This window comes from Meriones unguiculatus, chromosome 1 (genome assembly GCF_030254825.1).
Source record: "Meriones unguiculatus strain TT.TT164.6M chromosome 1, Bangor_MerUng_6.1, whole genome shotgun sequence".
NCBI classification, from domain to species: domain Eukaryota; kingdom Metazoa; phylum Chordata; class Mammalia; order Rodentia; family Muridae; genus Meriones; species Meriones unguiculatus.
The window spans coordinates 144267782-144291056 of NC_083349.1; the positions used below are offsets into that span (position 1 = coordinate 144267782).

General features: G+C 56.9%; 2 protein-coding genes across 2 annotated transcripts; one reads left to right on the plus strand and one right to left on the minus strand.

Moving 5' to 3' along the window:
• The first annotated feature begins 1164 nt into the window (after nt 1-1164).
• Nucleotides 1165-3879, plus strand: Tmem160 (transmembrane protein 160). The gene is made up of 3 exons (XM_021657691.2): nt 1165-1420; nt 2361-2453; nt 3550-3879. The coding sequence occupies exons 1-3, from the start codon at nt 1213-1215 to the stop codon at nt 3813-3815; spliced, it is 567 nt and encodes a 188-aa protein (XP_021513366.1). The 5' UTR covers nt 1165-1212; the 3' UTR covers nt 3816-3879.
• A 231-nt stretch (nt 3880-4110) lies between these two features.
• Npas1 (neuronal PAS domain protein 1) lies at nt 4111-22900 on the minus strand. Its single transcript, XM_021657692.2, has 12 exons — nt 22774-22900; nt 21700-21877; nt 20848-21083; nt 12027-12100; nt 11722-11811; nt 10158-10329; nt 8898-9013; nt 8466-8623; nt 8006-8112; nt 7485-7632; nt 6506-6600; nt 4111-4660 (listed from the first exon to the last, which is right to left on the minus strand). The coding sequence occupies exons 2-12, from the start codon at nt 21819-21821 to the stop codon at nt 4194-4196; spliced, it is 1785 nt and encodes a 594-aa protein (XP_021513367.1). The 5' UTR covers nt 21822-21877; nt 22774-22900; the 3' UTR covers nt 4111-4193.
• Nucleotides 22901-23275: the final 375 nt, after the last annotated feature.

A 23275-nucleotide genomic window follows, 5' to 3' on the forward strand; every position in this document is an offset into this window, starting at 1 on the left:
AGCAATTCAGTCCGCCCCATCATACCCATAATCGAAGCTATTGGGATTACAGAATGCTGAAGCAGAAGGATTGTAAATAGAGGGTAGTTTGGGCAAGATAAAAAGTGAGAAAGGGGGGCTGGAGAGATGGCTCAGTGGTTAAGAGCACTGTCTGCTCTTCCAAAGGACCTGGGTTCAATTCCCAGCACCCACATGGCAGCTCATAACTGTCTGTAACCCCAATTCCAAGGGATCTGACACCATCACACTAATGCACATAAAATAAAATTAAATATAAAAAAAAAAGTGAGAAAGGGCCAGGCGTGGTGGCAAAGGCCTTTAATGCCAGCACTCAAGCAAGAGGCAGACGTAGGCAAATCCCTGAGTTTGAGCAAGTTGCAGGACAGCTAAGGCTACACAGAGAAAACCTGTCTTGAAAATCAAGCCAGGTGTGGCGGCGCAGGCCTGTAATCCCAGCCGGGGGGGGTGGACGACGGGGGACGCAGCCGCTGGCAGATCTCTGTGAGTTTGAGGCCAGCTTGTTCTACTTAGCGAGTCCAGGTCAGCCAAGGCTACACAGAGAAACCCTGTCTCCAAAGCAAAAAAGGAAAAACAAAAAGTAATGAAAGAGGGAGTCAGGGAGGGAAGGAGAGAGAGAGAGAGAAAGGGAAGGATAAAGTAAGAAGGTGAGAAAAGGAAGTGTCCCGGTTTGACTCCCAGTACTTGGGTTTAAAGAGTTTAAATATATATATATAAAGGACAGAAATGAATTTTCAGAAACAGCATCTTATTTTATTAACGTGTACATAGAAGAATAACTGAAGAATACAGAAAAATAGTCGTGTGTCTTCTTTAGTGAGATTACTGGTTAGTTTTGCAAAGTTTCTACCTTAAGCAACTAGTATAAATTTTGTTTCCTGGCTATTAAGAGCAGTTACTTTTTAAAAAATACAAGTCCCAACAGGCATCGCGCCGCAGCCTTCTGCAGTCCGACCTGCCCGAAGCGCATTGATCCCTGGGATTCGTAGTCTGGCTGTAAAATAAGGTGGGCCACACACTACCGGCACAGATGACTGAGGTGGAGACACCATCAGCTAGACCAATAGCTCTTGCGTGTCGGGATTGAGTGGCAGGCAGTTCACCAATCGGTGAGACGCTTCTTCTGAGTGACGTGGCTTGCAGCCTACAAACGGCCCGTGGGGTGGAGCGCGCGTCGCGGCCCCATTGCGAGCCATGGGAGGCGGCTGGTGGTGGGCTCGGGTCGCGCGCCTGGCCCGCCTGCGCTTCCGGGGGTCGCTGCTCCCCGCTCAGCGGCCCCGCAGCGGGGGCGCGCGCGCGTCCTTCGCCCCCGGCCACGGCCCGCGCGCGGGAGCCTCGCCGCCCCCGGTGTCCGAGCTGGACCGTGCGGACGCTTGGCTCCTCCGCAAGGCACACGAGACAGGTGTGTGGTGGGGGCCGGGGTCGGCCGCGGCGCCGGACGGGGCTCCCGGTGCGGTGTGGGGGTGAGCGGCGAGGCTCGCATCTGCTGGGGACGGGGCCCGGGCTCGGCCGGGGCGGCTTCTTCGTAGGAGCGCAGGCAAATACGGGCTAGATTTTGCAGCAGGAGGCGTAGGGCGCCAGCTTGCGGGTCCCGGCTAATGTGCCGCAGGCAGTAGTCGGGGGGTTGCAGGTAGGAGACGTAGCCCGACGGAGCCACCCTGCCCGGAGGAGGTCGCCTTCCAGAGGCGGCCGGGAGGGAATGAGGCCCCTGCGACAGGGGCCCGGCTCGGATTGCAGACAGGACCACTCGGAATAAAACAAGAGCGTGGCTACCCGCAGAAGATGGGCAAGTTCCGGATTGGGCCAACGTGCAACCAATGATAGAGAAGATGTCTGCTGATTGGAGGGGGAATGAGCTAGGCTTCTGGGGGAGGAACCTCAAACAGGGCAGTGGGTTCAGAGCTTGGAGCCAGGGCTGTGTAGACGGGGCTGGTAGTGGAAACCACATTTTGGCAGCACTCAGGAATCTGAGTGGTGGAGATGTGGACCCGTGGATGAGGCCGTGCCAGATAGCAGTGGCGACCACGCAGAGGGAGGAGGAGGCTGGAGGCAGGGTGAAGTTTGCCGCAGAGGTCTGAGGAAGAGAGAGGGCGAACGCCTTCAGTTCACGCTCGGGGCTTCATGCTCAGTTTTCCACAGAGACTGCTCCAAAGGGGCTTAGAACGTCTGGGGGAGAAGGGTCGGGATGGGGCTTACAGGTGCTTCTTGGAAGCGATGAACGTCTGGCATACTTTTGTGACTGGATAGAGTGGGAATTGGCTTCGGTCTGGGTGAGAGGGGATCTAGGAGGCGGGACCTGGCTGACGCAGAGCCCCATCCCTGGCCCCCCGAACTCCCTCCAGCTTTCCTCTCCTGGTTCCGAAATGGACTCCTGGCATCAGGCATTGGGGTCATCTCCTTCATGCAGAGTGACATGGGCCGGGAAGCTGCCTACGGTGAGTACAGACCGAGGGAATGGGCCCCCACCCCTTTTCCCCCAGCCTCGAGCCCTACCGTGTCCACCGACTGGGAAGGAGAGCACCGCCTCCCCCAGTGCCCCTCCTCCACCACACGTACCCCCCCGTCATCAGCTTTGTGATGAGAACACTCCAGACAGGGTCTAGGCGGCCTGGACCAGCGTGCACACCTTTGTCTGTAACCTCCGACCGGCCCCCTCATCTTGGAGTCCACCCCCGAGCTCCAGATACTTCCATTTACAGTCTCATGTGCTTGGCTCTTGCTACTTGAGCCCTTGTCTACCACCTCTCCCTCTTGTTTGGTTTTTTCATTTAACTAGAATACTGAGAAGGGACCCAGCCTGCTAGTTAAGTGTTGTTACCAGCTCCTCACTGGTAAATTTCCTAGTCATGTGCCCTACCACTGAGCCACACCCCAGCCCCTCACTGGGGAATTCTATGCAGGGGCTCTACCACTGAATTACATCTCCAACCTTTTTTTTTTTCTTTTTTCTTTTTTTTTTCTAAGATTTATTTCTACAGTATTCTGCCTGCATGTATGTGTACCTGCCAGCAGAGGGCACCAGATCTCATTATAGATGGTTGTGAGCCACTATGTGGTTGCTGGGAATTGAACTAGGACCTCTGGAAGAGCAGCCAGTGCTCTTAACCTCTGAGCCATCTCTCCAACTTTTTTTTTTCCAACTTTTTTTTTTAAGATTTATTATTTTTACTTTTTGTTGAGTATGTATGGGGATTATGTGGATGCCTGGTACCCAGTGGAGCCAGAATAAAGCTCTCGAGCACTGGGGATAGTGATGTGTGTGCTGAGAACTAGACCCAGGTCCTCTGCAAGAGCAGCCAGTGCTCTTCACCTCTGAGCCATCTCTTCAGTAACCACACACACACTTGTTATGCTGAGACGGCCTAAGGCTGAGCAGGCCTTCAGCTTGTGATCCTCCGGCCTCTCACTGGCTGGTGTTGGAAGCCTTGCCCAACCCTGTGCTCGCCTGGCCCCAGCCTCCACCCATCACCCCGCAGCCCCTTGGGATACCCTGGACCCTGCAACTGTTGACTGCTACCCCTTCTTCCACAGGCTTCTTCCTGCTGGGTGGCCTGTGCGTGGTGTGGGGCGGAGCCTCCTATGTGGTGGGCCTGGCAGCGCTTCGTGGACCCATGCAACTGTCGCTTGTGGGTGCTGCCGCTGGTATGGGGGCTGTGTTGGCTGTCAGTCTGCTCTGGGCTTGTGCTGTAGGCCTCTACATGGGCCAGTTGGAACTGGACATGGAACTGGTGCCTGAAGATGATGGGACGGCCACTACGGAAGGCCCAGACGAAGCAGGCCGGCCACCACCCGAGTAAACAGCAGGGCTGTGGGGACTGGCCCGGCCTGAGGACTGGGACATTAAAACCTGACCCGTCAGCAGTTCAAGACTCCGAGTGATAGCTCTTGTTATGCAGGGAAGCTGGGAGGGGCGAAGAGGCAACCAGTGGGGGTGAGGCAGGTGGAGGGGTGCGAGCCTTTGCTCCCAAGCCTGCCGACCTTGAGTCTGAGCCTCGGGACCCACATGGTGAAAGGAGAGCACTAACCTCACAGCATGCCACACGAGAACACACACACAAAGAATTTTGAAGGAACAAGGAAACGCAGTCATGGAAGGCAGAGGCAGAGTCCCTGGGGACGGACCCCCTCAGGGAGCGGTGTTTAATTCTCAACAAGGGCCCAGTGTTGCACTGTCTTCAGTCTCCCTTCCGCTGCACCCTGGTCCCCGAGGCTGCAGGATATGGCAGGCCCAGCGTGGGGTAGAAGGCCTCTGGGAACGTGGGTGCTGGGCCCAGCCTGTGCAGGTGCGGATACATCAGGCTCAGCTCTGCAGGCCCATAGCGGATGGCGCCCGGTGTGCACAGGCCCCGCACCACGGGAGGCAAGAAGCCTGCATGCAGGAGGGCGGGGGAGGGCTCCCCCGGAGTTGTCAGGCCCCACGGCAGTACTGGATCCTGCTTCAGGGCCCCCGCCCGGATAACGGAGGTGAATTCTCCTCGGCGAGGTGGGGCCGGTGGGGCCGAGAGCTCCTCCTCTCCACTGTCCTCTGCGGCTCTAGCCTCCTTCGGGCCCGGCTCCACCTTGATGCGTTTGCCTCGGGTCTGAGGGTCTTTGTCCTGGTCCACGGAGGCAGCTTGCTTTGGGTCAACTGCAGGCTCTTCCTCTGAAGAAGATACTGTATTTTTATTCTTTGCGGAGCTCTACTGATGAGCAATGCCCACAGCCCTTTACTTCTGCCTGTGGCGGATTCTAGGCATGGACTCTACCATTGAACCACCCCCCAGCCCCTCACTGGGGGATTCTAGGCAGGGGCTCTACCATTGAGCCACACCCCAGCCCCTCACTGGGGGATTCTAGGCAGGGGCTCTACCATTGAGCCACACCCCAGCCCCTCACTGGGGGATTCTACTCTTTGTGTTTTGGGGTGAGGGGATGGAGCTGAGTAATCAACACTGGTCGTCTTCCTCTATCACTTATTTACTATTTATTGTAAAAGTAACTTTTATTCGCCTGATTAACCTAGACCTAGTCTGGGAAGATTCTAACGACCATACATTCTAACCCAGACCTAGAATGCCTTCAGCCTCCGAGACTTACTGATGAGTAAGCTCACCCTTTCTTGTTCTGAGCTGTGCTTGCTGCTTCAACTCTCTGCTCCCACTCAAACTCCTCTTCCAGTTAACTTACTCAATCTGGCTTTTCTCTCAGCCTCTGAATTGTTCTGCTTGGCCTCAAACTAACTCTAGTACTCTCTTCTAATCTTCTGGCTCCTTCTCATTTTGCTTGCTCTCTATTCAATGTCTCTGGTAAAACTGCCTCCCCTCTCTCATTCTCTGTGCTGCTCTCTTAAGTAGCTTCCCTTTCCTCTCTCTTATGCAAGTTGGGCTATCCTATTCTGTCAAGTCTTTCTCTGATTCGCCACTTTGTCTGCCACTCAGACATCAATTTTGTTGTTATTATTGTGTGTGGGACCGAAGAGGCATACAGGTGTAGATTAGGTCAGAGGAGAGCTTTGCAGGGCTGGTTTTCTATTTCCGTCTTTGTGTGGGTTCTGAAGCCGTTCTTTTCTGGGTCATGAGGCCGTCTCGTTGGCCGTATCTGTAGCTGCTCTATGCATGTGTGCATGTGGCTGCACAGTGCAGTGACATGCCTGGGGTCACAGGACAACTTGGAAACTGGCTTTCTTTTCCCTGTGGATTCTAGGGAGTGGCCGCTCATCAGGCTCACAGGACAAGGCACTCTGATCTGCTGGGCCATCTCACTGGACTGTTTTTGAGAGCCCATCCCTGAACCTGGCGCTCACATATCTCTGTTTAGGCTGGTTTATCAGCAGACCCCTCAGATCTACCTGTCTGCCCGTTCCAGCACTGGGGAACCCAGATATTATATGGGCGCTGGAGATCCAAACTCAGGGCCTTTGTTTGGTTAGTTTTTATTTTTTGTCAAGACAGGGTTTCTCTGTGTAGCCCTGGCTGTCCTGGAACACTCTGTAGACCAGGCCCTCTGCCCCGTGAACACTGGGATTAAATGCGTGTGCCATCACCACCCAGCCCAAGCTCTGATCTTATGCCTACACAGCATAAGATCTCTGTCCACGAGATCACCTCCCTAGACCTTTTGACTTTCTGAGACATGGTCTTGCTAAATTGTCCTGGCTAACCTTGACCTTGGCATCTCTCTGCCTCAGCCTCCCCAGTAGCTGGCACTGTAGTCCTTCAGCACCATACCAGCCTGGAAGGAGACTTCTGAGACCGGTTCTCAGCCTTGAGCTTCAGTCTTGGGAGGCCTCCCGTTCCACAGCAGTGAGGTTGCAGATGACCACACCTGGCTTTTATTGATGAGGGCCCAAACCCGTGTCCTCAAGCTGTCCTGGCAAGCAGTTTACCCACTGCGTCACCTCAGCTCTCGGGACATTTAACTTCAGCACTAGTGTAAACGGTTACGGTGAGCGCCTTCCACAACAGGTAATCCCTGCGGTCCCTCCGCCCTCCTCCTTGGCTTAGCTCACCTGTGGGCTCTGGGCCTGGGCTGGGCGAGTCCTCCTGAGACACCACAGCTGGGAGCTGGAAGGCATCCAGGGGTGTTTGGCCCCCTTCGGCGTGGCTGGGGACAAGATGATGGGACTGAAAACCGGGTCTTGGGTCAGCAGCGAGTGTAGACATTTCCCAGGACGGAGTTTGTGGGTGCTACCCTGAGCACTTACAACTTTTTGTCGGGGCTATAGATTTCCGCTGGCTGGGATTGGAGGCCCAGGCCCAGCTCCAAAATCCCTTCTCAGCTGAGCTCTCCCTCCTTGGGCAACCCTGGGCCGCTGTCAGCCACCTGACGTTAACTGGGTTCCTCTAAGCGTGTCATGGTTTTCTCAGTCTCTTCTAACTGACCCGTTCCCTTCTAGGGTCCAGATAAAATCTTAGCTCTGGGAAGGGGCGGATGGCACCCTTCTCCTGGCATTTCTTAAAGCACACGCCAGCGTCCTCTTGTTGTCTGGTCCCTGTTTATCCCCAGTCAGCACTCCGCTAGCAAGAAGCGTTTCCCCAACAGTGCGGACTTGCCCGTGACCCCCCCAGACATAGACCTTCAGCAGTTCCCCAGTGACCCCGAGACAGAACGTCCTGTGGCCATTTACAGAGTCCTCCCCACGCTCTGCTTCAGCCCCAGACTCTCGCTGGGCAGGTCGGGCTGCTCGCCAGAGGCTTGATCAGCTCTGTGCTCTCTGCCTAGTGCGCGCACGGCTTGTGCCACTCAGGTTCTCCCTGCATCGAGTCGGCCACGGCTTCTCTGCCTCGAATCGGCCCCGCTCCTCCAGCCGCAGGCAGAGCACCGCGAGCCTTGCCCAGCCTGCAGAACGGCAGGGTCCCTCCCATCCTCCCAGCGCTGACCCCTCCGCGTCCACACCTAGGCCTTTGCTCCCATGCCCTTCAGAACCCTCCCTTGAGGGCCCTGGTTGGGATGGGGGAAGCGGCTCCCGTCACACGGCCACCACTTACCTGAGCACGTGGCTGACCCACAGCACGTGATGCTCCCCGGAGCTCTTCCCGTTCCCGGCCACGGTGGCTACGGACTGCAGCCACACGAAGCCCCCCGCACGCTGCAGCCAACGGTAGTAACCAGTCACCACCTGACCTTTGTCCAGCACTGGTCCATCCCAGGGATCAGAGAACCCAGAGGGGTTGGGGTGGGGGTGTGTGAGGAAGGTCAAGGTGGTCAGGAGACAGGCAGGGGTGGCCAGAGTGAGGAGAATCGAGAAAGACAGAGAAAGGCACAGAGGTAATCAGAGACCAGAGGTACCCCAACATTGGTCAGAGACCCCCTCATATCCCACTTACCCCCCCAACCCCCGCTCAGCCTCTATGATGCTTTTCTGTTCCCAACAGAGCCCCAGGAGCTGCAGCGCAAGCAGAGACTGTGGTTAGCCCTGAAGTGGGACTTCCCAGGGAACAGGGCAACAGAGGCATTGAGGTCTTTGTGGTGGTAGGGGGTGGGGAGAGGGTACAGAAGTGTGTCTCACGGTCCAGATGGCTTTGACGGATCCTGGTTGCGTCCTGTCCGTGGACAAACTGGTAGCAGCTGCGTCCCACCAGTTCCGAAGGTCCCATGTCCATATGGTCGCTAACTCTGGAGGAGGCAGGAGAAAAGGGAGGCAGTGTTAAAGACATCGGTGATTCAAGACAGCAGAGCTGGCTGCAGGGTTCCCCAGGGTCCACGCCCTTGAAATACAGTTCTTTTTCCCTCTGTAAAACAGGCACAGTAATAATATAGGTGAAGAAAGGATGCGTGCCGGGAGACCAGAAAGAAATGGACAAGCCTGGCCGGCAGAGCCGGCTCATCACCCCTTCTCCCAGGCACCCCTTGTGTCCTTCCTCCTCCTGGAACCCCCACCTCCCCTGCCTGAAGGCCCTGCTTTACCGATTCCCACACATCCCCAGTCTGCAGTGGACCCGCCTTCCCTCCCATCCCTACCCAGGTACCTGCTCTCACAAGCTAGGATGGTGAGGCCCAGGCTGAGGCGGAAGACGATCATGTGTCCGTGCAGAGGCAGTTCAGCCAGCGGGGCTGGGGGCAGTGTGTGGCCGAGGGCCACAAGGCCCAGGGCTCGGGCCCTCAGGCGCCCTGTCACGTGAATGACCTGTGGAAGATGCTTGTTGGGAGGGATGAAGTGAGGCTAGAGGCAGCGGCCATAGCTGGGAATGGTGAGGGAGGATCGGCAGGGGTGGGGGTGACTGGGGAGGGACCAGGAGGGACTGCTGAGGCAGGAGGACCACAGCCAAGCCAGCACTCCAGTTCTACCTGATACCCACGTTCCTTGGCCTGGAGGAGGCCTGCAGTGTCTCGGTTTCAGGCCTCCTCACCTCTTAACCCGGGACACAGCTGGCACACAGGAGAGAAGCTCTCGTGCCCACCTTGTACCCCGAGGCTTTGACGTTCAGACCCCTCTTGGTGAGGGTAGACTTCATTCGGACAAAGAAGGAGCGCTCCTGGACCCGGAAGGCAGGGGATGTCTCGGTGGGGCTGGCTTCTGGGGATGAACGGGAGGAGCTGGTGTAGTTTGCAGGGTCCTGTCACCGTGGAACCCGCCTCACACTTCGGCCCCTCCAGACACTCTAACGGTTGCGCTGGCACACTGATAAAACAATCTTTCCACCGAGGGGCAGCCAGGCCTCAGGTCAGGCAAGCCCCTCGTTCCTGCTAGAGCCTTGAGAAAAAGCCACCTCTCAGCCCTATCCCCCAGGCTAGAGAAGCCACCTGCTCTGGGCTCTCCCTGGTCAGTTGTTCCCACCTGGGGACTGAACCTCAGAAGGTTGGGCTAGGGCTGTTGTGGTTATAGCCAGGTCCCCTGTCACAGACTAGAGGTATAAAAGGGATAGGAAGCTGTGCAGTGATGGAGTCCAGCACTCAGGAGGCAGAGGCAGGTAGATCTCTGAGTTCAAGGCCAGCCTGGTCTATGGAGTGAGTTCCAGGATAGCCAGGGCTACACAGAGAAACCCCGTCTCAAAAAACCAAAAAGAAAGGAAGTCTTCCTGAGAGAATGGTCACACCTTCCTGTCTCTCTCAAGCCCTCAAGTGTGACAGGAGCCTCTGTTAGTCTGCAGCGTGTGACAGACAGCTCTCCGCGCTCTTCATACTGTGCATGGCTCATTTTGGGGTGTTAAGCAAACAGAACAGTCACTTCCAAGCTAAAGGGAGCTTGGGGGGGGCGTTGGCCTTTCCACACCACCTTCAAGCTGTCATGAGAGTGGAAATTTCCACCCAAAGAAACGAGGCGCTCGCTGGCAAGCTGGCCCAGGGGGTAAATGTGCTGGTCTGACCGTGTACCTGGGACCCACACGGCGGAGGGAAGGAACTGGCTTCTCAAACTGTGTGATCGGCTCTCTGTGCTTGCCTGGGCTTCGGGGTAAGGACCCAATACAATTTTTAAAGGCACAGTAGAATGCAAAAACAAAAAAACTGGAAGCCTTCTCCCCACCTCCATCCAGAAGCTCAGCTCTTGGTAGATCTTGGCCATTTTGGGGAGCCGGGCAAGTTTGGCCAGCCTCGTGCACGGCCTTAAGTACGCCTGATCCCTTTTACAAAGTGTTGCTTTGTAGTGCGTTTCCACACAGACACCAGGATTTACCCCCCAGGCTCCGTTCATTGGCAAGGAGGGCATTCTTGGAAATTACCAATCTCGGGGGTGTCCACTAGCGAGGAGGAAGACGAGGAGGAGGAAGAGGAAGACAAAGACGGCGGCGTGGGGGGCCCAGAGGTCGCGGCCCGCAGTCCGAGCTGCTCTAGGACCTCCGAATGGTCCCCGGGGTGGATGTAGTCGAAGACGCTGCTGCCCGTCAGCTCCACCTGCCGGTGATGGAGGGGAATGCAGGAGCGCGTGAGCACGGTAGCTGCGGCCGGTTCCGCCTGGGCCAGCCCGCCCCGCCTGGGCAGCCCTGCACACCACCCTTGGGTTTTAATTTAGAAGTTTCCCGCTTTCTTTTAAATCAGGGAGGGAAGGGTTTTGTTTGTTCTGAGACAGGGTAGCTCTGGCTGTCCTGGAATTCATTATATGTAGGGTAGGCCAGCTTGTCCCCAAACTTAGAGATCCACCTGCCTGAACCTCTGGAATTCTGGGGGGAAAGGCCTATGCGGCTACACACACGGCCCTTTTTGCTTTTTCACACAGAGGTTTGCTAGGTAGCCCAGGCTGGCCCCAGACTCCCGAGGGCTGGAAACCACACATGCATGCTACCAAGCCCAGCAGCTGTCAGCACTTTAAAGAGCTGAGATCCCCCTCGGGATCTTCCGGCCCCGCCTCCCTCACCGCAGCTTCCAGCTTTTCTCCACGGAGGCGGCTCCGATTCCACAGTGAACCTCTGGCCTTCAAGCCCCATTTAAACCTCCCTGGAAACTCGAAGCCCACCCTGCCTCCACTGTCCATCCCTCCACTGTCCATCCCTCCGCTTGGGTGACCTGTCTCCCCCCAGCCCTCATCCCCCTGCAGTCCTCACCTCCGACCCCACCCCAACACCACCTCAACTCACTAACACACCCTTGTCCAAAGTCCCCTCCTCTAGGGGAGTATTGTTTGTTTGTTTGTTTGTTTGTTTGTTTCAAGACAGGGCTTCTCTGTGCAGTCTTGGTTGTCCTAGACTCACTCTGAAGATCACGCTGGCCTCAAACTCACAGAGATCCACCTGCCTCTGTCTCCCCCCGAGTGCCAGATTACAGGTTTGCATCACCACGCACAGTGGGAATGTTATTGTGAGACAGAGGCTCATTAGCCTAGGCTGGCCTGAACTTCTGATCCTCCTGCCGGATGCTGGACTTTAATGTCTAGGCTAGCTCACCACCATGCCCGGGTTATGAAAGGAGCCCAACCCATGGCTCTGAACGCCAGGCAAACATCCTATCAACCAGGTGCAGTCTGCCTTGGGGCTCAACCCCAGGACCTTTGGAATGCACAAAGGGACATACTCACTGAGCTCATTCCCTCGCTGGGAGAGTCTAGGCAAGCATTCCACCACAAAATTACATCTTCAGACCGAGTTTTGACCTTGAGACAAGGTCTTACTAAGTTGCCCTGGCTGGCTTTGAACTTGTGGTGGTGCCTGAGTCCCTCAAGCATGAGTCAGGGAGCTCTGTAGGGTTGCAAGGACGGCTGTCTGGTTTTCATGTTGAGGCTAGTGATGGCAGCAAAGGGGAGGGCAGGCATAGGCCAGGCAGTAAAGACGGCGGCCCACTGCAGGCTCTTACCTGCGACAGACCCAGGTAAATGGACACTGTCTCTGAGATGTAGAGGAACTTTCCTTCCTGGTTCAAGGCGAACACGAAGCCGTCCAGGGACTAGAGTTGAGAGAAACGGAGGGGAAGTAGGAAGGGCTCCCCCAGCCTCTGGAATCTGGGTCTCTGTCTGGAGAGGGGGGACCCCCAGGAAGGAACAGAAACAAGGGACTTTAGTTTCCCCGCCCCCCAGGGGCCAAATGCAGGAAAAAGGGGTGCTATTCCCAGATGCTACCGCCAGATGGCAGCACAAAACAGCAGCTGGGAAGGGACCTTACTTGGAGAATGTGTCCACCCAGGTGTTGCTCGAAGACTTCAGAGACCAGAGCCACAGGGCCTCGGCGGCCGGGGGCTGCGGACAGAGGGAGCAGGAAAGTCAGGGCCTCCCAGTCTGCCCGTGCCCTGGGCAGCCTTCGGGGACCCAGGCAGTCTTAAACCTCATAGCCACCGCGGGGAACCAGTTCCCAGAACGGCAGAGACCCAAGACAGAGGGGCTCTGTTCACTGCCTCATTCATCTGCACACCAGAAGTGGTCCTTGAGCACTGCCGTTCCCAGGTCCTCTACAGCGCTGGTGACACAGAAGTGACCAGAACAGCGCAGCCTTTACTGGGTCCAGGAGAGTAAGTCAAGGTCAGAGTCGGCCTTTGTGGTGAACTGCTGAGGCAGGAGAATCAACAGCTCAACTCAAGGCTTGCCTGAGCTACATGATGAGATCCCACCTAAAAACTAAAAAGAGGGGGCTGGAGAGTAAGTCAAGGTCAGAGTCGGCCTTTGTGGTGAACTGCTGAGGCAGGAGAATCAACAGCTCAACTCAAGGCTTGCCTGAGCTACATGATGAGATCCCACCTAAAAACTAAAAAAAGGGGGCTGGAGAGACGGCTCAGAGGTTAAGAGCACTGTCTGCCCTTCCAGGGCTCCTGAGTTCAATTCCCAGCACCCACACGGTGGCTCCCAACCATCTATACTGGGATCTGATGCCCTCTTCTGGCCTGCAGGTGACCTACAGACAAAGCACTCATATATGTAAAATAAATAAACAATTCTACAAAACAAACACAAACCTAAAAAGAAGGTAGGCAACATAGCTAAAGCATCTGTCTAAAAATCTCCAGTGTGGTACCGGGGCTGTGGTTCAGTGAAAGATCACCAGCCTAGAATCCCCCAGTGAGGAGCTGGGGTGTGGCTCAGTGGTAGAACCCCTGCCTAGAATCCCCCAGTGAGGAGCTGGGGTGTGGCTCAGTGGTAGAGCCCCTGCCTAGAATCCCCCAATGAGGAGCCGGGGTGTGGCTCAGTGGTAGAGCCCCTGCCTAGAATCCCCCAGTGAGGGGCTGGGGGGTGGCTCAGTGGTAGAGCCCCTGCCTAGAATCCCCCAATGAGGAGCCGGGGTGTGGCTCAGTGGTAGAGCCCCTGCCTAGAATCCCCAGTGAGGGGCTGGGGGGTGGCTCAGTGGTAGAGCCCCTGCCTAGAATCCCCCAGTGAGGGGCTGGGGTGTGGCTCAGTGGTAGAGCTACTGCCTAGAATCCCCAGCCCTGTGGTAGAGTGTTTGTCTAACACTCTGGGTTCAAGCCTCTACACTGGAAAAAGTAGCAAAAAACAAAAAAACACACACAAAAAAAATAAGTGTGGGTAGAGAAATTGGACTCTTTTGCTCTACAGGGTGGAATGTAAACTAGGAGAGGAGCTGAACAAAACAGTTTGGTGATTCTTCAACAGCAACAACAACTGTGATGTGAGGCTCTGGAAATCCCTTCACAACCCAGTGAAGTGAAAACAGGAGTCGTGAGGAGTGCTGTGTGCCCATGAAAAGAACAGCATTGCACATAGCCAAACTCCTCCAAGGAACAGATAAAAAAAGTAGATCCAGCTGGGCCCGGTGGCACACACCCATGATTCCAGCACCCAGGGAGGCAGAGGCAGGCAGATCTCTGTGAGTTCGAGGCCAGCCTGGTCTACAAAGGGAGTCCAGGACAACCAAGGCTACACAGAGAAACCAAAAACAAAAGTGGAAAAACAAAAGTGGCAGGATATTAGCTAACTCTGAAGACCGTGGAGCCTTGGTGTGTGGTGTAGCATTACGAAACCCTTTATGAAACCAGACAGGCACAAAAGACCACGATGAGTTTTATCCCGTGTCTATGAAATGTTGGGAACTGGCAAATCCATGGGAGCAGAGAGCAGGTCTGCACTTGGGAGCACCTCGGAGGTGGCTGCCTCTTGGCTGTGGAATGCCCAGGTTATGACCAGGATCTGATAGCCGTGATGTCTGTCCCTGCCATAAATGGTGCTGATTTGGATAATTTAAAATAGCCCTGTCTATACAGCAAGTTCTGGACAAGCCAGGGCTCAGAGTGAGACCCTGCGTAAAAACACGAGTGGGGGAGGCGTGCAGAGATGGCTCAGTGGTTAGGAGTGCATGCTAGCTACTCTTGAAGAGGACCCAGATTAAATTTTATGGCAGCTCGCAGCCGTTTGTAACCCTAAGTCTGAAGGGATGTGATACCCTCTCTGGCCTCTTTGGGCACTGCACGTCTGTGGCAAAACAGCCACACCCGTGAAAATAAACAACAAACAAGTGACCTTTAAGATTGTTGAGATGGTTTAGTGGGTAAAGGCGTGCCCCATCAAGCTTGCGGGTCTCAGTTTGCTCCCCAGAACCTGTGTGATAGAATGAGACTGATCCTCACAAACTGTCCTCCGACCTCTATGAGGACATGTGTGCTGGGTCCTGCTCACACACATAAACAAATAATATAAGTTAAAAAAAAAAAAAGCCAGGCATGGTAAGCACACGCTTTTAATTCCAGCACTCTGGGAGGCAGAGGCAGGTGGATCTCTGTGGTCTATACCGTGAGTCCAGAACCGCCAAGGCTACACAGAGATACCCTGTCTCGAAAAAACAAACAAAAAATAACAACACACAAAAACTTCTTTAGTTTCTTTGAGATAGAGGCTCAGAAAATAGCCCACGTTTTACTCAAATTTGGCACTGTGGCTGTGGATTGAACCCAGAGTCTTACACATGTCAGTTACTCTACCACTGAGCCACACCCTAGCCCCTCACTGGGGGATTCTAGGCAGGGGCTCTACCACTGAGCCACACCCCAGCCCCTCACTGGGGGATTCTAGGCAGGGGCTCTCCTACTGAGTTACATCTTCTGCTGATATACTTGTGTAGTGGACCATCACAGAGACATATATAGAAGACAGTAACTTTGGCAGACATGTTGAAGACATGAAGACATGTACATGGCCACGAAGTCATAGGCTGGATGGCACAGGGCCTCCCTCCCTAGTGAGGAGAACTGGGGTCTCATGCTGGTGCAGAAGACAATACCCCTCCCCCAGGGAGCACTGTGGGGGCACTGTCAGTGACCTTCTCTTTGTTAGGCTGAAGCCCAGCTGGAATCACCTCTTCCTCTTTGTGCTTCAGTTTCTTTCTTTCTTTCTTTCTTTCTTTCTTTCTTTCTTTCTTTCTTTCTTTCTTTCTTTTTTAGGGTTTCTCTTTGTAGCCCTGGCCGTCCTGAACTCACTGTGTAGACCAGGCTGGCCTTGAACTCACAGAGATCCACCTGCCTCTGCCTCCCTGAGTGCTGGGATTACAGGTCTGTACCACTGCGCCTGGTCTCAGTTTCCTCTTTAAGTGGGTTTTCTGCAATGGCCTAAGCTCCTAGAATGCCAAGCATCTGGGCAGCATGATGGAGAAAAACATGGAGTGAAGATGGGGTCACTGCTATTCCTAGGCAGGGACACACCGCCTCTGTTCCTCAGGACTCCCCCAAGTCGGTCTGTCCCAGCCTGTCCCAGGCCTCCTGAGCGGAGGGCATCGACACCTGGCTGCCGTTCCCCGTCCCCCGTGCTTCCTCCCCACCTAAACCTCCAGGAACAATAAATGTAAGGGGCGATGGGGACCCCCTCCCCGGAGACCCAGCGCCTAGCAGCCCTGTGACAGGCAGGAACAATGCTGCTTGCTAATTGTGGCAATTTTCCCCTGTCATTTTTGCTAGTTCCTTCATTTTTCCTCTCCTGGGATCAGCCCGGGTCAGACTGAGCTGCTGCAATTAACGGCATTAATGGGCACGCTGGGATGGGTGTACAAGAGGAGAGCTTGGGGGCCCCTGTCCCCACCCCCAACCCTGTGCACAGGACCCATCCCCTGCCACCAGGACCCCCAAGGTGTGCCTAGGGGTGCCAACTGATGCCTTACTACCTCCCCAAACCTACCAGCTTTCAACCTTCCCCCAATCCAACAAATGTGATCCCACCTTCACAGCTGCCCTCTGAAGTCCAGGGCCCCCGAAGTCACTTATTCACTTAATAATCTCTTAGTCATTTAATAAACATTCATTAGCCAAAATCAGATGGGTGGGAGAGAAAGGAGGGATGGAGACCCAGGGGAAGAAAGAGAGAGAGGGGAAAGGGAGGAGAGTTAAGATCACTACCAAGTTTCAGGGGGTTCCCTCCCTTCCCTTTGAATGAGGCTCCTGTCTTGGGTCATTAGGGATGGAAGGCTAGGTTTCTATGACTTTAGGGAGTGGAAGAGAGGTTTCCCATCATTCAGGCACCTATGTCTATTTTCATAGGGTTAGATTGGCTGAGGGGAACCGCAACTTGCTCTGGAAATTCTTTCCCTTCCTTCCTTCCTTCCTTAAGACAGAGTTAGTTTCTCTGTGTAGACGAGGCTGACCTCAAACTCCCAGAGATCCACCCGCCTCTGCCTCCTGAGCACAGGGATTAAAGGCGTGAGTTAACATGTCAGGCTGGTATTCGCTATGTATCCAGAGATGACCTTGAACTCCAGATCCTCCTGTGTCCTCTCCTTGGGTACTGGGATTACAAGCCTGTGTCTCACTGTGTCTAACTCTGGGGGTAATCCCAGGCTTTCCTACAGGTTAGGCAAGTGCAGCCCTGCACTGAGCATGTATGTACTTTCTGTCTGTTCCTTCCTCTACTCTGTCTGTAAAACACGTCTAGAGAGAGGGTGAAATGGCTTTTGTACATTGAAGGCCTTCAGGGCCATAGCCAGTTATACAGTGGGTGACTAATATATCACCATGAAGAATGCTAGGTGTTCTGTGACAGTGTAGACCAATCCTGAGTTTCTAGGTTCTCTCGACACTGCCTTCCCCTCCCTGCTTTCCTGCCTTCTCTCCCTGACCCCACCCTACCCCTGCCCCACTAGCCCTCACGCTTCCTCCTGGTGTTTGCTTGCCCTCTGATCCAATGTACCCTCTGCCTGGCCCTCTCACAGCTGGCTTCCTTCCTTACTCCTTCAACTGTCAGCTCACCTGTCAGGCACGTCCTCCTGTGGACTAAGAAGTCACCTCTGGCTGGAGAGATGGCTCAGAGGTTAAGGGCACTAGCTGTTCTTCCCAAGGTCCTGAGTTCAATTCCCAGCACCCACATGGTGACTCATAGCCATCTATAATGCGATCTGGTATGCAGGCAGAAATCAAAACCAAAACCAAACAAAAAGAAATCCAAAAGCAGCCCCACCCCAAATAAACAAACAAATAAAAACGGCAAAGAGTGTTTTGACTTCATAAAAACCCTCCGCTATGAACACTCTGACCCCCAGGACAGATGCCATGTTTTGTAGATTGAGGCTTAGAGAGAGAGAAAGGAGTATCCAAGGTGGGGCCTGTCAGGCTCTATAGTCAGGGAAACAGGCCTTCTGGGTAGCCAAGTCCTACACAAACAGGGCTGGCAAGAGCACATCACCTGGGCTGTCATGGCTGTCCTGAGGGAGCCTAATGACTGTCTTCTATCAATCACGGCCCCGTTTTCCACCAAGGAGAGAGAGACAGGGACAGAGACCTTACCACACAGTGTAAATCCAATATGCCCGCCCCTCCCTCTGTCACACAGCATGGCTCCCACATCCACTGGGCTCCGCTCACTCAGGGGAAGTCACTGCTGTCCAGTAATACGAGTCACCTGTTAACTCTCAGGCCGGGTTCCTTGGGGTCCTGACCTCCCTTGTGCGGAGGGCTGGGGAGGTGTCTCTGATGTTAAGGGCACTGGCTGTTCTTTCCAAGGACCCAAGTTCAATCCGCAGCACCCATATGGCAGCTCAAAACCAGCTGTGACTCTAGGTACTGGGTATCCAATGCCCTCTTCTGGCCTTCCTGGGCACCGGGCATGAAAATGGTGCCCAGACATACACACAGACTAAAAGTCCCGTATACATAAAAAAAGCAAGGTCAGAGGAAGAGACGGATAGGGAGTTATCTAAAACAAAACCAAACGAAACAGGCCTGGACCTGGAAGGGATGCCAAGTGTGATAGCTCAAAAGGGATTCGAGGCTCACAGATGTGCTGGCATTTAACTTTAATCCCGGTCCTCAGGAGGCAGAGGAAGGCAGATCTCTCTGGGTTCAAGGCCTGCTTTGTAGTTACAGGCCATCTGGGGCTACACTCAGAGACCTTGTCTCGAAAAAAGGAAAAAAATAAAAATAAAAAAAGATTGGCCCCGTCCCTGAAGTAGCTCAACAGGTAAAGCTTTGCCCGAGCAGCCATACCTGTCTGCCAGTTTATGACACCTGGGCTCAAAGAGAAGAGTGACTCCTGCTCCCCTCCCCCTCAAAGGAAAACTTCAGAAAAACTTCTGGGGCCCTGAGAGCCCGCTCAGCGATTGCGAGCACAGGCTGCTCCTCCAGGGGACCAGGGTTCCGTTCCCGGCACCCACGAGGTGGCTCACAACCGGCTGTGACTCTGATTTCAGGAACCCAGTACCCTCTTCTGGCCTCTGTGGACACCTGTGCTCAGGGGCACGCGCAGGCTAAGCACTCCTCCCCCCCTTTTTTTAGAGACAGGGTTTCTCTGTGTAGCCCTGGCCGTCCTGGACTCGCTTTGTAGACCAGGCTGGCCTCGAATTCACAGCGATCCACATGCCTCTGCCTCCCGGAGTGCTGGGATTCAAGGCGTGAGCCACGCCCTGCTCAGGATGCTGTGGCCCCCTCCCGCCTCGCCCCCCGCCCCGTCCTGACCAGTTGGTTCTGATGCTCAGGTGGGCATTGTGGAAGTAGCCCAGAGATGGCCCAGGAGCCGGGCCACGACGGGAGGCTGGGGGCTGCGGCTGGACCCGGCAGGGCTCTCTGGGCCCCCCTCCCCGGGGCTCCAGGACAATAGACAAGATGTTTATCCCTGCCAGCGCACATGTTGTTCGAGGTAATGACAGTAATCAGCCTGCCTAATGCTGCATTCTCTCAGCGCCAGTCAATTCGCCTAATTACCGCCTGGGAAGCCGGATTATTTAAATTTAAATGGTGATTTATTGCGGGCCTTAATCAATGCTATTTTCTCTCCCCCACCTCCTCCCTGGGTGCTAGGGCAGGAAGGGAAAAGGAGCCCTCTCCAACCCTACCCTAAGGACACCCCATTCTTCAGGTGGGGCCCCGAGCCACCTGAGACCTGAGGGAGCAGCTTCGCTGCCCTGTGATAACAAGCAGGGACTTATAAAATAGAATGATGACAAGCTAACGCATCAGTAATTGAAGGGGTGGTGAGAGCTTCCCCCGCATGTTGCCACCATAATGGTCTACATTTTACCAGTTAGATTACAGCTCTTCCCTACGCGGCCCGCCGCACCTCCAAGGGACTTCTTTTTATTTTTTCTCTATTAATTACTCTCCCTGGAGACACGCTCTCACGCAGCCCAGGCTGGCCTAGAACTCACTATGCAGCTGAGGACCCCCCTGCCTGTTGCAGTTACAGGTGTGCGCTTTCGCGCCTGCGTCTTGATAGAATCTTTCATTTTTATTTTTCTGTTGTTTGTTTGTTTCTGCTGCTCTCTCTCCGCAGCCCCGGCTGGTCTGGAACTACACAGAGCAGGCTGGACCCGGACCCGCAGATATGCCTGCCTTGCCTTCCCCAGGACTGGGATGCCAATGCCACCGTGACTGACCTTTTCTGTTTCTGGCTTCATACTCACGGTGATCCTCCTGCCTCAGTCTCAGGAGCAATGGGAGCATCAGCCATCCACACCACAGCCTGCTTGGGCCCTGACCGTGGTCTAGGGTTCCCTGCTAAGTGCTGGGCACTCACGATGCTCGCTCGCGCGCACACACACACACACACACACACACACACGTCACGCATGGTGACGGTGGTGGCCTGCCGGGAGTGCCGGGGCCAGACAGTCATCAGTCTGGTCGGTCTGATGAGGCAGCCCTGAGGATCACTCCCATTTCTTTCTTTCGTTCTTTCCTTCTGCTTCCTCCTCCTCCTCCTCCTTTCTCTTCTTTTTGGTTTTTCGAGACAGGGTTTCTCTATGTAGCCCTGGCTGTCCTGGAGCTGCCTCTGTGGACCAGGCTGGCCTCAAACTCACAGAGCTCCGCCTGCCTCTGCTTCTGCCTCTGCTGGCATCACAGGTGTGTGCTACGGCCTGACATCACTACCATGTCTTGATGCAGCAGAGGAAGAGGAGGTGCCTGCCGAGGGCTGCGGAGCTAGGGGCTGGGGGCCGGGTGGCCACTCAGTTAGTGCCGCCTAGAGGCCTTGCTGGTCACCTTCTGTCCTCCTCCCTAGGCAGTATGTCTCCTCACCCCAAATGGGGACTTCAGCCCCCAAAGCTCCACAGGCCAGGGTCAGGAGCTAGCTCTCCCTCACCGGCTCGGCGGAAGCCTCAGGACGGGCTGCTGTGGGCTAAAAACTTTTGTGACCACAATGGCTCATCTCCCCTGATAATAATCATTAATAGCCTCTGCTGGGTCCCGTGGCGGACACCTGAACTCCCAGCCCTGAGCACGGAGGCAGGAGAATCCCAAATTCGAGGCCAGGCCCAGCCAGGGGAGGCCAGCGTGGTGGCCCACGGGAGCCAGAGGCACGGGAGCTGGAAGCCAGCCTGGTCTACATAGCAAGGCTCAGGTTAGCCAGGGCTACACGCAGTGAGACCCTGTCTCACCAGACGCCTTAGGTCACAAGTTCACAAAAGTCCTCAACTTTCTGCCCCCTGGAGAGCGTTAAGTCACCAGCTAGGAACTAGGGAAGGTTTGCTGGCTCCCCAGGAGCTGGCCCGGGAGTCCTGCCGCCCGAGGCGGTCCCCAAGGCTGGGCTGGGGTGGCAGGGACGGCTTTGGCAGCATGCGCATGCGCACTCACCGAGCCCCGCCGGCGGCCCCACGGCCCGCAGGCCCCAGGGCGGCGCCCCCAGCGCGGCGAAGCGACGCAGGCGGAGGTAGGTGACGCTGAGGCGCACGATGGACGCCTTGTCCAGCTGGCTGGAGATGGCGCCGGGCAGAGGGAGCAGCTTGGCCAGCTCGAAGAACTCTAGGTTTTCCTTCCCGCGTCGCCAGCGCGCCGCGTTGCGGGACTTTTCTTTGCGCTGTGCCTGCAGGCTGGGCGGGCGGCATGGAGGAGGTGTCAGTGGGGGCCCCGGGGAGGAAGTGGGACACACCTGAGTGCCGGTTCTACACCCTTGCTGGCTTTCGGGACAGGGACAGAACCTTTATTTAACAACAACAACAATTATTATTATTATTACAATATTGGCGGTGCTAGGGGTTGAACCCAGGGTCTCCAGTACTCTATCTCGGAGCTACATCGCTCAGGCCTGGTTTTTTTTGTTTTGTTTTTTTCAGTTTTTGAGACAGGGAGTCTCACTGTGTAGACCAGGCTGGCCTTGAACTTACGGAGACGCGCTTGCCTCGGTAGTAACGAGGTTAAAGGCGCGCGCAACCACGCCCGGCTCTCATTTCCGTCTTTTGAGACCCGTCTATTTCGCCCAGGCTGGTCTTGAACTGTCGGGCCTCCTGCTTCAGTCGGGATGTCAGGCCAGCGGGCTCCTCGGGGTCAGACCCTTCCCCTTGGCCCCAGAGTATGTGTGTGTGTGCGCGGGGGGGGGGGTGTGGGGTCGGGGCCGGGGGCTGGGGACGGAGCTGGGAGTGAGCCCGGGGCGGCGAAGGTCCCCCCGCCCTGGGGGGAAAGGCGGATCAGGGCGGCAGGCTGGCTCACCAGGGTCCGGGCGGGGCCTTGACCACGAGCCCCGGCAGGAAGTCCCAGGGGGCGCCGGCTCCGCGGCCCGCCCCGCACCTGACTTCGGCGCGGCCGCCGCCTCTGGGGTAGGGGGTGGCCATCGCGGCGGGGGCCTGGGGCTTCAGACGCGAGGGCGCAGCGGGCGGGGCTCGGTCTTCTAGGGGGAAGAGTGTCTGGGGAAAGTGAGGTGCGCGCAGGTGCCCCCCGGGCGCGCCCGGGAGCTGGCGCAGACGCGTGCCTCAGTTTCCCTCCCGGCGGCCGCGTCCCCGCCCCGGCGCCCCGGCGAGGACGTGCCCCGCCGCCCCCGCGCCGCCCGCCAGCCGCACGCCCGCGCCGGGCCGGCTCCCGCATACCAATGGGCGCACGCGGCGCGCATACGGATCGGACCGGCCCGCGCGCTGCGTGCCAGGCATGCCCAAGCTGCGCGCGCGGGGCGGGCGCCTCGCCGGGGCCCAGACGCTCCCGGCCCCGGCCCCCCCGGGGCCCCCAACGCCCAGGGCCCGCAGCCGCGTCCCGCTCCCCAGCCCGGGCCGCGGGGGCAGCGCGCACACGGGGACCCCGCCCCACGTCCCGCCCAGGAAGCGCCCGAGCCCCTCGAGGTGGCGCCTCCTGACCCGGCTGCTCAACCCCCCAACCTGCAACTCCCCCCCACCCCCCGCAGACCGGGGCGTGAGAGCCTGGCCGGTGACCCCGGGACGGACGTGACACTCGGGGCCCGGCTGTTCCCCAATCCAGATTGCCTAGAACCAGGGACGTGTCCAGCTGGCTCTTCCCTCTCCACGGTCGGGCGTCCAGGCCGCTCGTGTCCCCGGCATCCAGGTGGCCCCCAAGGCTCCCCCAGACGCGCTGACGTCTAGTCCCCCGAGCCCGTGTGGCCGGGGCTCCGGCGAGCACGCTCCACCGCTCCCCGGACCCCGGCGGCACAGGCGTCCGGACGCCGTGGCCTCTGGGTCACCGGCCTTGGCCCCGCACCCCAGCAGGACCCGGGGGTCCCCCTGCCCTCCCGCCGAGCTTTCAGGCGTCCCGCGCGCGCTCGGCCCCCTGCGGGCTCACCTGGCCGAGGGGCGGGCTCGGGGCGCGGCGTGGGGCCGGCCGGCTGGCGCGGAGGGGCCGCTCCATAGACCCCGGGGCGCGCGGGCTGCGGAGCCCGGCTCTCGGCGGCCGCGGCGGCCTCGCAGACTTGGAGACCACGGACAGCGGCGGCGAGGGGCGGGGCCTGGCCTGGCCCCGCCCCCGCGGCCCCGCCCCGCGCGCCTCTGCCTGCCGGAGAGTTCCCATCCCTGGGACTGGCTGACCCGGCGCGTCTGGGTTGCCTCACCCCACGACCACATCAGGCTGGTCGGGCGTCAGCCTCTCCATCCTGCCCCACGATCCCCGCCCTCGGGAGGCTCCCGGCACCCTTCAGGACCCTTGGGGCAATCTGCGCGGTGGTTCGGTTGGAGTGTCCCCTCTAGAGACGGCAATTCAGCCTTTGACCATCTCCCTTTCCAGGCGAGAAGGACAGTCTGCCAAGTCTCCACCACGGTCAGGACTCAGCGTGGGCACCCGGCCCCTC